The 13,105-nt window shown below is 46.4% G+C and overlaps 1 protein-coding gene across 3 annotated transcripts in view; it reads right to left on the bottom strand.

The window, feature by feature from the left end:
- OLFML2B (olfactomedin-like 2B) overlaps nucleotides 1-10,578 on the bottom strand; it is a 49,231-nt gene extending 38,653 nt beyond the window's left edge. For all 3 annotated transcript variants that reach the window (XM_010854683.1, XM_010854682.1, XM_010854684.1), the window contains exons 1-3: nucleotides 9,932-10,578; nucleotides 7,236-7,499; nucleotides 4,353-4,460 (exon numbers count right to left, since the gene is read on the bottom strand). In XM_010854683.1, the coding sequence (XP_010852985.1) occupies nucleotides 4,353-4,460; nucleotides 7,236-7,499; nucleotides 9,932-10,105 (546 nt within the window). In that variant the 5' untranslated portion in view covers nucleotides 10,106-10,578. The remainder of the gene's footprint in view (nucleotides 1-4,352; nucleotides 4,461-7,235; nucleotides 7,500-9,931) is intronic.
- Nucleotides 10,579-13,105: the final 2,527 nt, after the last annotated feature.

The following is a 13,105-nucleotide window of genomic DNA, read 5'->3' as shown; positions in this document are numbered from 1 at the left end:
CTTGCAGTCCAAGGGACTCTCAAGAGTCTTTTCCAACACCACAGTTCAAAAGCATCAATTCTTCTGTGCTCAGCTTTCTTTATAGTCCAACTCTCACATCTATACATGACTCCTGGAAAAACCATAGCCTTGGCTAGATGGACATTTGTTGGCAAAGTAATGTCTCTGCTTTTTAATATGATGTCTAGGTTAGTCATAACTTTCCTTCCAAGAAGCAAGCATCTTAATTTCATGGCTGCAATCACCATCTGCAGTGATTTTGGAGCCCCCCAAAATAAAGTCAGCCACTGTTTCCACTGTTTCCCCATCTATTTGCCATGAAGTGACAGGACCAGATGCCATGATCTTAGTTTTCTGAATGTTGAGCTTTAAGCCAACTTTTTCACTCTCCTCTTTCACTTTCATCAAGAGACTCTTTAGTTCTTCATTTTCTGCCATAAGGGTGGTGTCATCTGCATATCTGAGGTTATTGATATTTCTCCTGGCAATCTTGATTCCAGCTTGTGCTTCTTCCAGTTGAGCATTTCTCATAATGTACTCTGCATATAAGTTAAATAAGTAGGGTGACCATATACAGCCTTGACGTGGTCCTTTTCCTATTTGGAACCAGTCTGTTGTTCCATGTCCAGTTCTAACCGTCACTTTCTGACCTGCATACAGATTTCTCAAGAGGCAGATTAGGTGGTGTGGTAGTCCCATCTCTTTCAGAACTTTCCAGTTTATTGTGATCCACATAGTCAAAGCCTTTGGCATAGTCCATAAAGCAGAAATAGGTGTTTTTCTGGAACTCTCTTGCTTTTGCGATGATCCAGCAAATGTTGGCAATTTGATCTCTGGTTCCTCTGCCTTTTCTAAAACCAGCTTGAACTGGTTCTGGAAGTTCATAGTCCACATATTGCTGAAGCCTGGCTTGGAGAATTTTGAGCATTACTATACTAGTGTGTGAGATGAGTGCAATTGTGCGGTAGTTTGAGCATTCTTTGGCATTGCCTTTCTTTAGGATTGGAATGAAAACTGACCTTTTCTAGTCCTGTGGCCACTGCTCAGTTTTCCAAATTTGCTGACATATTGAGTGCAGCACTTTCACAGCATCATCTTTCAGAATTTGGAATAGCTCAATTGGAATTCCATCACCTCCACTAGCTTTGTTCGTAGTGATGCTTCCTAAAGCCCACTTGACTTCACATTCCAGGATGTCTGGCTCTAGGTGAGTGACCACACCATCATGCTTATCTGGGTCGTGAAGATCTTTTTTGTACAGCTCTTCTGTGTATTCTTGCCACCTCTTCTTAATATCTTCTGCTTATGTTAGGTCCATACCATTTCTGTCCTTTATTGAGTCCATCTTTGCATGAAATGTTCCCTTGGTATCTCTAATTTCCTTGAAGAGAACTCTAGTCTTTCCCATTCTATTGTTTTCCTCTATTTCTTTGCTTTATAGCTGAGGAAGGCTTTCTTATCTCTCCTTGCTATTCTTTGGAACTCTGCATTCAAATGGGTATATCTTTCCTTTTCTCCTTTGCTTTTCACTTCCCTTCTTTTCACAGGTATTTCTAAGGCCTCCTCAGACAGCCATTTTGCTTTTTTGCATTTCTTTTTCTTGGGGATGGTCTTGATCCCTGTCTCCTGTACAATGTCACAAACCTCCATCCATAGTTCATCAGGCACTCTGTCTATCAGATCTAATCCCTTGAAATCTATTTCTTACTTCCACTGTATAATCATAAGGCATTTGATTTAGGTCATATCTGAATGGTCTGGTTGTTTTCCCTTCTTTCTCAATTTAAGTCTGAATTTGGCAATAAGGAGTTCATGATCTGAGCCACAGTCAGCTCCCATTCTTGTTTTTGCTGACTGTATAGAGTTTCTCCATCTTTGGCTGCAAAGAATATAATCAATCTGATTTCAGTGTTGGCCATCTGGTGATGTCCATGTGTAGAGTCTTCTCTTGTGTTGTTGGAAGAGGGTGTTTGCTATGACCAGTGCATTCTCTTGGCAGAACTCTATTAGCCTTTGCCCTTCTTCATTCCGTATTCCAAGACCAAATTTGCCTGTTACTCCAGGTGTTTCTTGATTTCCTACTTTTGCATTCCAGTCCCCTATAATGAAAAGGACATCTTTTTTGGGTGTTAGTTCTAAAAGGTCTTGTAGGTCTTCAGAGAACCATTCAAATCAGCTTCTTCAGTGTTACTGGTCAGGGCATAGACTTGGATTACCATGATGTTGAATGGTTTGCCTTGGAAATGAACAGAGGTCATTCTGTCGTTTCGGAGATTGCATCCAAGCCCTGCGTTTCGGACTCTTCTGACACCTGGTAGTGTATGTTTGTCAATGCTACACTCTCGATTCGTCCCACCTTCTCCTTCTCCCACGTGTTCACATCTGTCCTTTACCTCTGTGTCTCTATCCCTGCCCTGCAAATAGGCTCATCTGTACCGTTTTTCTATATTCCATATATATGCATTAATATCGAATATTTGTTTTTCTCTTTCTGATTTATTTCACTCTGTATAATAGGCTCTAGTTTCATCCACCTCATTAGAACTGACTCAAATTTGTTTATTTTTATGGCTGAGTAATATTCCATTGTATATATGTACCACAATTTCTTTATCCAGTCATCTGTCAATGAACATTGAGGTTGCTTCCATGTCCTGACTATTGTAAATGTTCAATAGAAATGAACATCGGGATACATGTGTCTTTTTGAATTATGGTTTTCTCAGGGTACATGCCCAGTAGTGGGCTTGCTGGGTCATACGGTAGTGTTATTCCTAGGTTTTTAGGGAATCTCCATATTGCTCTCCACAGTGGCTGCATCAGCCTACATTCCCATCAACAGTACAGGAGGGTTTCCTTTTCTCCACATTCTCTCCAGCATTTATTGTTTGTAGATTTTTTTGATGATGGTCATTCTGTTGGGGATGAGGTGATACCTCATTGTAGTTTTGATTTGCATTTCTCTAATAATCAGTGATCTTGAGCATCTTTTCATGTGTTTGTTGGCCATCTGTATGTGGTGTTCTCTTTCTGGGAACATTTTAGGAGTGTAAGGAGTGTGCTGAAATCAATCCTTGAAACCATAACATTTCATCATCCTTGTCCCAGTTCTCCTGGCAAAGCAACAGAGGGATATTTGCCCCTACTCTCTCATTGGTCATAACCTGAGTGCTTTGTTTTTTTAACCATTTCAAAGTATTTATGAAATGGTTAGTTCAACTTTATCCCCTCAGGAAACACACAAAGTAGGCAGCAGACCTTTCCCACTTTACAGATGGAAAAAGTGAGATATGGCTGCGTGGGAACGGCAAACAAAGAGCAATTCACCGTCCTGAGTCCTGGTCCAGTGGCTCTTTTTGCCCCCTTGAAGAGCCTTATATACACCTCCTTCTACATCTGCTATCTCAACTAATCACCCATCAGGGAACCTCAGCTTCTCCACAAGAGACCCCCAAACGCCCACTTTTTCATGAGGCATAATAATATATTTACAGTCATCTCATTATTAAATTTATCTTATGTTAACATTCTAAAAATTAAATAGTTTTTTACTTGAAGTAGCAGCTCTTTGAGCCACTGCTTCAAGAATTCATTCAAGGACTGGATGCCAGTCAATGAACTTCTCATCAATCAGGCTGAACGATGGTCATTCCTTTTCTGATAATTACATGATTGCTTATTTACATGTTGAAGCATTACAACAACAAATCAATGTCAACATTACTGTTTACGACTTCAATCTCCCATCAGCTGTGAAAACCATAGCTCCAGCTGTGCACCTCTTTAGAACTCACTCATACAAATGCATCTCTGTCTATGGACATTACATTACTAGTCTACTTTTCCTGGAAGTGAGCAGCCTGAATGGTTTCCAATAAGGGGTATTATTTATTAGTAAACATTTTATGTCTTTTTTTTCTAAAATGGATTTGAGATGGATTACTGCTCCTCCTCTCTGACACACACAGAGACATGCACCAGAATAGTTTCTTTAAGAAAGAAAATTGATAACCATATACCCAGAATAGAGGTGACTCCACCTTAAAATACGAAGTAAGATGCTTATTGTACTTTTTACATTTTATTCAGCTCTGAGTTCCCTCGAAGTCAAGGGAAAATAGATATACATTGTTTAGTGGTTCTTATATATGGAAAAAAGAACGTATTTCTTTTTATCACCAACAATTTGGCATGATTTTGATGAGTGTTTTATGTATATTTTTTTCTTTCCAAAGAATAATGAGTTAAATATAACCAGGGTACGTGCTTTCTGAAAACAAGGCTTTGGTTGACTTTAATACACTTTGAGGTTTGATCAAGAGAAAGATATAGAAATCTAGACTCTTCCTTACCTCCTCCAGCTTGTCCACTCGCCCCACCAGTTTGGTGGTAACTGAATGCAGCTTCAGGAGATCCAAGCCGTAGAAAGCTCCTTCCAGCATGTCTATAATGGTGGAGAGCTACGGAACAAGGGCAGGCATCAGTCCAAGGCTGGTGCAGACGGACCTAGAGGGAGATGGCTCCACGTCGGAGGCTGGACAGGGACACCACTAGCCAGGAATTGCGAGGCCCCTCAGAAACGCACTTGTGCGGGTGGATAGGCAGATCCAATGGTGCAGGTGTGTTCTGTCTACTGGAGTACATGGCTAAGAAGATAGGAGACTCCTACAAGTCAACTGAGGTCTGAATAGCTTCACCAAACTGTTTATACTTCCTTTATTAAGTCTATCAGTTGGATGCATGTCTGTCTTTCCTACTAGACTGTGAGCTCCTTGAAAGCAGTGCTATGTCATCTTCATCCTCGATTCCCCATGATATCTTGGCCCATAACAAGTGATATATAAACACTCAACAAAGTGGCTTATTAACATCCATGCCTTGAGGATATGCTTCTGAAATACTTACATGCATTGTCTGCTGAAGTCCCTGGAAGACACCAGCAAGCTTTACCTTAGCACTAAAAGCAAAACTGCCCCTGGGAGGTAAAAGAGACCCAGTGGCCCACCTTTAAGGTGGCAAATTGTCATGGGGTACCCAGCTGTCTCAATTTTTTCGACACTGTCCTCCCTGCCAGTACAGAGCCGGTGGGAGAAAGATGGCTGAGGTGCTGGTGCCATCCAGGTCATGCAAAGTTTAGGCACAGGAAGCTGATGAGAGATGCTTAAAGTGAGCCTCCCTGCCAAGGACTATCCCTGGAAGAGTTTGCTGGACATGCTTGTGCCCCACAGCCTTTCTATCAGATAAGAACTCCGTGTGTGAAGCGCTCATGTTTCAAAGATCTCCTTCCTCTGCATCAGAGGAAGATAGCTGAAGCCTGGGTGAGAGCCATGGAAGGGCAGCCAGTGAGTATGCACTGTGATGATTCTCTGATTCCTAAAATTTTGCCTGCTATTGTTTCAGAACCCCCCAAGAGTCCAATCCTATAACTGAGTGATTGTGCCTTTGGTTCAGAAATTGTTTCACAGCAGAGTTGCAGCTCTAAGTGACATGGCTGAATTCAGGGACACTCATTTTACTGGTAAACCCTGCTGCTGCTACTGCTAAGTGGCTTCAGTCGTGTCCGACTCTGTGCGACCCCATAGATGGCAGCCCACCAGGCTCCCCTGTCCCTGGGATTCTCCAGCAAGAACATGGAGTGGGTTGCCATTTCCTTCTCCAATGCATGAAAGTGAAAAGTGAAAGTGAACTCGCTCAGTCGCATCCAACTCCTAGCAACCCCATGGACTGCAGCCTACCAGGCTCCTCCGTCCAAGGGATTTTCCAGGCAAGAGCACTGGAGTGGGGTGAAGCCCAACTCTGCTTAAAGGAATATCAGTGACGACCAGTTACCAAGTGTGCGCCAGCTTCTGGCATAGCAGTAGCACTTTACATGGTCATTCATTACTGGAATGTGTCTATGGAGCCCCAACTCTATGTCAGTCATTGTGCCACGTACTCAATAGTTGTCATCTCATCTATGCTCAAAACCCTCAAAGGTAGATGTTATTCTTCCTACTTTTTAATTCAAGGAGACTGAGGTCAGGCCAGTTGAATAACTTGTATATCACCATGCAGCAAGCACTAGCAATGATTTGAACCCAAGTCTGACTCCAAATCAAGCTTATCCCATGAGCCCACACTACAGATGAAGAGGGGAAAGTGGGGATCAGATGAAGGCCTCAGCTAACCTATGCGGCTGCCCCAGATAGGGCCTGAGTTTCCCCACCCTGTGGCCCAGGATTATAGGATTCCAATTGTGAGTATCGTTGCTTTACAGTTGTGTTAGTTTCGACTGTACAGCAAAATGAATCAGCCACACATGTACATATTATTGCTGTTGTTCAGTTGCTAAGTCATGTCAGATATTCATATATCGTCTCCTTTTTGGATTTTCTTTCCATTCAGGTCACCCATTCGTGTCTGACTCTTTGCAACCCCATGGACTATAGCCTGCCAGGCTCCTCTGTCCATGAAATTCTCCAGGCAAGAATACTGGAGTGGGTTGTCATGCCCTCCTCCAGGGGATCTTCCTGACCCAGGGACTGAACTTGGGTCTCCTGCACTGCAGGCAGATTCTTTACCATCTAAGCCACTAGGGAAGCCCTTCAGGTCACCATAGAGAATTAAGTAGAGTTCCCTGTGCTATATAGTATATTCTCATTAGTTATATATTTTATATACAGTATCAGTAGTATGTATGTGCCAATCCCAATCTCCCAATTGCCCCCACCTCCGTCTTTCCCCTTGGTATCTGTACACTTGTTCTCCAGGTCTGTGTCTCTATAGCATTGCAGTTTGCTGACCGGACCTAGGGCAGGCCCCAGGCCTCTTCTTCCCTGGGTCACCCAGCTCTTGCACTGAGGGCTAAAGGCTCACTGCTCTCTGTGTGTCTCTGGGGTGCTTGCTGTGCTGACAGTAAATCATGGCAGTAACTTTCCTGGAGAAGAACGCTGAGTTCTTTTGGCCAGCTGGGTCTGGCAGCTGTTCCCAGGCCCGGCCTCCTTGGCTCCCAAAGAGAGGGAGACATACTTTGCTCTAGGCATCACCCTCAGACATTAGAGTTGCAAATGACCAGTCTGTCAATTCATCAGCTCCGGATCCACACACAACACTCTAAGGCTTGGAGCCTGACCTCCTTTAAAGGCTAAAACAGGGCCCACTTACTCCAAGGCCTTGATCCCCAGCAAAAGCCTTGTCAGACTCAAGGGTCCCGAAGGCACCCTCTCACCCAGGCATCACCTTCCACCAGGTCCTACCTTCAAGTCCCGGCTGTCTGCCTCCCGAAGCTTCTGGAGCCTGAAGTCTCCCTCGCAGGGATTGAGGGCGGACGGAGGTGCAACACAGGCGCACTTGCAGGAGGGGCCCGAGGTGATGGTCTCCACTGTGTAGAAGTCTTCCTTCCGGGAGGTCCCCGCGTTGACCCGCTGGCAGGCATCTCGGCCCAGGGGCCGCACCACACACTTGCACTGACAGTCCGAGCCCTCAGACACGGCCTTGACTTTGTCATAGTCTCCCAGCAACTGGACAAAGACAGAGAGACCAGGTTTGGGCTGTGCAAACACCAGCATCCATCAGGGTCCTGAAAAAGGCTCTACATTCACTTTGTCAGATGTCCTGCTAGCCAGAGATCTCCGATAACTCTGATGCAGAGTTGAAGGGGTCATCGCAACACAATTTGCTAACTCTAGCATTTCCTGGAAGGCACTCTGAGTTCAGCTCTCTTTACTTATTTTGGAAAGGAGTGCATGTCTCAGGGAGCCTTAGTCTTTTATCACTTAAAGGAAAAAAACAAATAAGCTCCATCATTCTTCCAATAGTACTTGCCTTAGCTAGAATCCAGATTTAGACTGAAAAGGGAAAGGAGAAAGGATGGCGGAGGGATTGGAAAACTGGCATTCCAATTTCAAGACTGCTGGCTTCTGTTCCCCTTCATTCATTCTCCATTTACTGAGTGCCACCTTGGGACTGAGCTTGGTGCTATGAGAGGTAAAGCGATGAATGGGTCAGAGAGCCTGCTCTCGAGAGCTTCCTGTGCAAGAGGTCTATAAGTTACCAATACCCCAAGCAGGGAGTGGTAAGTACCCCGGATGTGGGAGTCCAGTGGGAGCTCAAACAGAAGGCCACAGAGCGTGGCTTCTAGAAGGAAGTGGTATCTGATGTGGCCTCAAAGGATGAGTTAGATTTGGAAAAAAGAAACTGGGAGGAGAGAGACAGATGCAGATGTCAGTAGGTTTACTCAGCCCAACGGTTCATTTGGCTCCTAGAATAGCTTCTGCACCCAAACCCCAGGCCAAAGCCAGGAAAGCAAACTGGCAGCACTTACTGCCTCCACAGCGCTAAACATTTCCTTCTGAGTGCTTGCCCAGGCAGGAAAACACGCAAGGGCAGGCTTGCTGGAACCACAATCCTAGGCACTTGCTGGGGACAAGGCTCCTCCCCAGCTCCTCTGCAAGACATCCTATATCCCCAAGGCCATGGCTCCCTCTGTGGGCACAGGGAATGGTTCCCTTCCTTTGACTAATGACCCTGGCAGGCAAGCTCTGGGCTTGTTGGAGTGGATATGTTCCTGGGATGCAGTTGGGGGAAAGAAGTCTTGTAATGTTTTTCTTGCAAAGGTTGGGTTTCTTCTAATACTAATATTTGTGTTAGGACTGTTGTCAAAGGCAGAATGGATCAGTGGAAGACAGAGTTGTAGTTCAAGATGACTTAAGTGGCCAGTCTTTATGGGCCGATGGAAAATCATAGCTGTCTGCTCTCTGAAACTCTGCTTAGATTCCTATATAGCCCTACTCAGAGACTCTGGGCGAATTCCTTCCTTTCAGGAGGCTCAAGTTTCAGGAAAGTTTTTGTTGATGGTCCTCCAGAGCCCCAGTATGATGGACTTTTAAGTCTTTTTGATTTAGGGGTCAGTGCGAGGTTATGGATGAGTATAGGGCATATATTAGCATAATTCTTAAAGGAAGGGTGAGGTGACTAGTGTTTGATAAATGCCAAAGTGGAGCCGATCATTCTTTCTACAGGAAAGAAGGACCCCAGTCCAAGGGCTTAGTAGAGGCACAGGCAGCACTATAGGGATCCTTTTTCAGCCATCCCTCCTCCTTAGGATTAAGGTGACACCCAACACACAGTCATCAGGCCGGTCCTGGAAAGCGTGAAATAAACAGTCTAGAGAGAACTGTTCTTTACTGTCATGAGATCAGGGCTGCAGACGGTCAGAGGACCTGGCTCTGCCCATCTCTAGGGCCCTTTACTGTTTCAAGCCTTACGGTCCTTATCTGTAGAGCGGTAGTAAGCACGCGTGAGGATTGAGGCAAATTAAACAAGTGAAAGCTTTTTGTAAAAGGGTGTGTTACAGATCCTGTTCCTACCCGCTGTCACTCCCCGCTCTGACACCATCTGCCAGACCTGAGTGGATCTGGATTTCCCTCTTATCTCCCCAGTGTGAGGGGGCACTTATCATCAGTGCCTCCGTGTGGGGCTCACCTCATGTTCATCACATTTGTTGGTGCTCTCTCTCCTCCCTGGGGGTCTCACTCAGAGTCATGAAATATCTCCCCATGGGTTACACCACCTGCCTCGGTCCAACAGGCCCGCCTGTATTCACATTCCAGTTCTGAGGAACAGCCACACAGACAAGAGATGGCCATACTTTCCACAACCCTTGAACCAAAAGGTTTTGATATTTTTTCTTTCTTCTCAGGGAGTTGTGACGTGTCTCCCCTTCCTTCTCCTCTCCTTTTTCCTGATTCTGTAACCTTGAAAGACCCTATGACTTTGAGAGGAGGACCCATGTCTTTTCAGTTAAGAAAATGTTCTGATAAACGAAAAGCAAAAGCCCTCCCCTTGGGTAATGGAGGGACAAACAGCTGCCTCCGAACGCTTCAGCGGGGACCGTCTTAAGGCTCTTGCCATCACTGGGGCCAAAGGAGTGGGCATGGGACTCGCAGCCTACCTGAGATAACACGTTCTCCTGGTTGTCTGCTTCGTTTTGCAGAGTCTCATCCTCTGTGGGTGCCACCGTCTGCACATCTGGGGGCTCGGTCGTCCCGGTGGGGGGAGCGCTGTACCCCCAGCCCAGAGTCGTAACCAGAGCGAAGCAGAGAACTAGCAGCAAAGACTTGGCCATGAGGAAGGCGACAAGAGGGAGCTCGGCCCCTTGGAAGAATGGCTGGGGTCCGGTGCGGAGGGTGGTGGGGCAGGGGCGCGGGTATCTCAGCAAGGAGTGAGGCGAGAGGGTGTCTTGGCTGGAGCCCCAAAGTGACTGCTCTAGAGCTGGGTGCGGCCGGGCGGGGCAGGAATGTGCACCCCAGAGACCCTGGTCATCTCCTTCCCGACGCGATCAGCCGGTAGACAGTGGGGCGCAGGGCAGAAGGAGGTGACAAGGAAGGTGGAGGTGGCAAGGCGAGCGCGTCGTCCTCTGGAGAGGGCTCAGGTGGAAGGAGCGGGTCCGGGCGGATGCGAGCGGGGCGCTGCGCGCCGGGCGGGCGGCGGGAAGCCTGGGGGCGCACCCGGGCCCTGTGGGAGTGCGGGGCCGGCAGCGGCGGCGGTGCCGAGAGCTGCTGGGCCAGGGCGCCGCGCAGCGCTGGCGCGGAGGGAGGGCGGAGCCTCTATTGTGCCGGGCCGCGGGGATGCAGCCAGTTACCGCGCGGAGGAGGAGGAGGACCGGGAAGCGCCCTGGGCTCGGGCGGCGGGGAGACCAGCCGACCCCGCCCCCGACTCGACCTCAGCTGCTGCTCGCGCCCTCCAGGGGTGACGTCGGAAGGGCGCCTCTTTCATCTGACCGCAAATGGGAGAGAAGTTACCCTGAGCCGGGTCCTTGAAGTTCGGGGATCCCTTGTGCCCGTTCTCTCCGAGAGGAGCGAGTTTCCTGTGGGTTGGCAGGTAGGCACCAAGAGCTCTCTCCAAGCGCGAGCCAGTATAGATGGATCTTCAACACCCTCCTTTTATTGCACCTGGAGGACGGAAGGAACATTTGCTCTTGGATGTTTCTTTTCCCGGATGACTCTGGAAAGACTCTTGGCAGCTTTGAACTTGGCGCCACTGGTCGTTTGCTCGCCTGCCACAGCTTTAGAACCTGGTAATACCTCCACCCAGAGGGTAACTATTGAACTCTCTGCAGGAGTGTCCTCAGCTCAATTCGGTCGCTCAGTCGTATCCGACTCTTTGCGACCCCATGAACCACAGCACGCCAGGCCTCCCTGTCCATCACCAACTCCCGGAGTCTACTGAAACCCATATCCATTGAGTGGGTGATGCCATCCAACCATCTCATCCTCTGTCGTCCCCTTCTCCTCCCGCCCTCAATCTTTCCCTGCATCAGGGTCTTTTCAAATGAGTCAGCTCTTCGCCTTAGGTGGCCAAAGTATTGGAGTTTCACCTTCAACATCAGTCAATGAATACCCGGGAATGATTTCCTTTAGGATGGCGTGGTTGGATCTCCTTGCAGTCCAAGGGACTCTCAAGAGTCTTCTCCAACACCACAGTTCAAAAGCATCAATTCTTCGGGCTCAGCTTTCTTTATAGTCCAACTCTCACATCCACACATGACTACTGGAAAAACCATAGCTAAGTTGTGTAATTATTAAAAACAAAGAGAGTAGTTTTTTCAGTAAATCTCTGACAGTCTGTGGGTGGGGGCCAGGAGGAGGGGGGAGCTACTATTGGAGATGCAGTTGATTGTCCAAGGGTACAACTCTTACTGTCTTCATGGTTTGGGACAATTGTCAGGATCTCTGTCACTGGATGATCTCTTAGAAGATGTCCACCTTCAACAGTGTGCAACTGTGCTACAGTATCCCTTAATTAGGTTCCGTTTTATAAACCAACTGTGAAGATTAACAGTGTCTGAATTAAAGGAACTGCACTGCACCTTCTGAGACAACTGTGGAAATGCAAAACAGAGCCAGACCCTTTAGAAGATGTGAAAAGTGTCACGCATCTTTGGGAAATTCAAACACTGTGCCTTTATAGTAAGGAAAAAGGGTCCTCATAATCTAAATAATAAACTATGAGATTTCAGCTCATATAAACGATGCTGGTTGAGAGAAGCACAGAGTTTTGCCAAGAGAACACACTGGTCATAACAAACATCATCTTCTAACAGCACAAGAGAAGACTCTGCACATGGACATCACCAGATGGTCAGTGCTGAAATCAGATTGATTATATTCTTTGCAGCCAAAGATGGGAAAGATCAGCAAAAATAAGCTGACTGTGGCTCAGATCATGAACTCCTTATTGCAAAATTCAGACTTAAACTGAAAAACTGGGGAAAACCACTAGATCATTCAGGTATGACCTAAATCAAATGCCTTATAATTATACAGTAGAAGTGACAAATAGATTCAAGGGATTAGATCTGATAGACAGAGTGCCTGAAAAACTATGGATGGAGGTTCATGACATGGTACAGGAAGCAGTGATCAAGACCATCCCCAAGAAAAAGAAATGCAAAAAGGCAACATGGTTGCTGAGGAGGCCTTACAAATAGCTGTGAAAAGAAGAGAAGCTAAAGGCAAAGGAGAAAAGGCAAGATAGACCCATTTGAATGCAGAGTTCCAAAGAATAGCAAGGAGGTAAGAAAGCCTTCCTCAGTGATCAATGCAAAGAAATAGAGGAAAACGATAGAATGGGAAAGACTAGAGATCTCTTTAAGAAAATTAGAGATGCCAAGGGAACATTTCATGCAAAGATGGGTACAATAAAGGGCAGAAACAGTATGGACCTAACAGAAGCAAACAATATTAAGAAGAGGTGGCAAGAATACACAGAAGAACTATACAAAAAAAAAGAAGATCTTAATAACCCAGATAACCATGATGGTGTGATCACTCACCTAGAGCAGGACATCCTGGAGTGTGAAGTCAAGTGGGCCGTAGGAAGCATCATGTATCACTATGAACAAAGCTAGTGGAGGTGATGGACTTCCAGTTGAGCTATTTCAAATCCTAAAAGATAATGCTGTGAAAGTGCTGCATTCAATATGCCAGCAAATTTGGAAAACTCAGCAGGGACCACAGGACAGGAAAAGGTCAGTTTTCATTCCAGTCCCAAAGAAAGTCAATGCCAAAGAATGTTCAAACTACCGCACAATTGCACTCATTTCACGTGCCAGCAAAGTCATGCT

This window comes from Bison bison, unplaced genomic scaffold (genome assembly GCF_000754665.1).
Source record: "Bison bison bison isolate TAMUID 2011002044 unplaced genomic scaffold, Bison_UMD1.0 scf7180017864346, whole genome shotgun sequence".
NCBI lineage: Eukaryota > Metazoa > Chordata > Mammalia > Artiodactyla > Bovidae > Bison > Bison bison.
The sequence above is the reverse complement of the archived record's forward strand: the minus strand, read 5'-3'. Positions and strand labels throughout refer to the sequence as shown.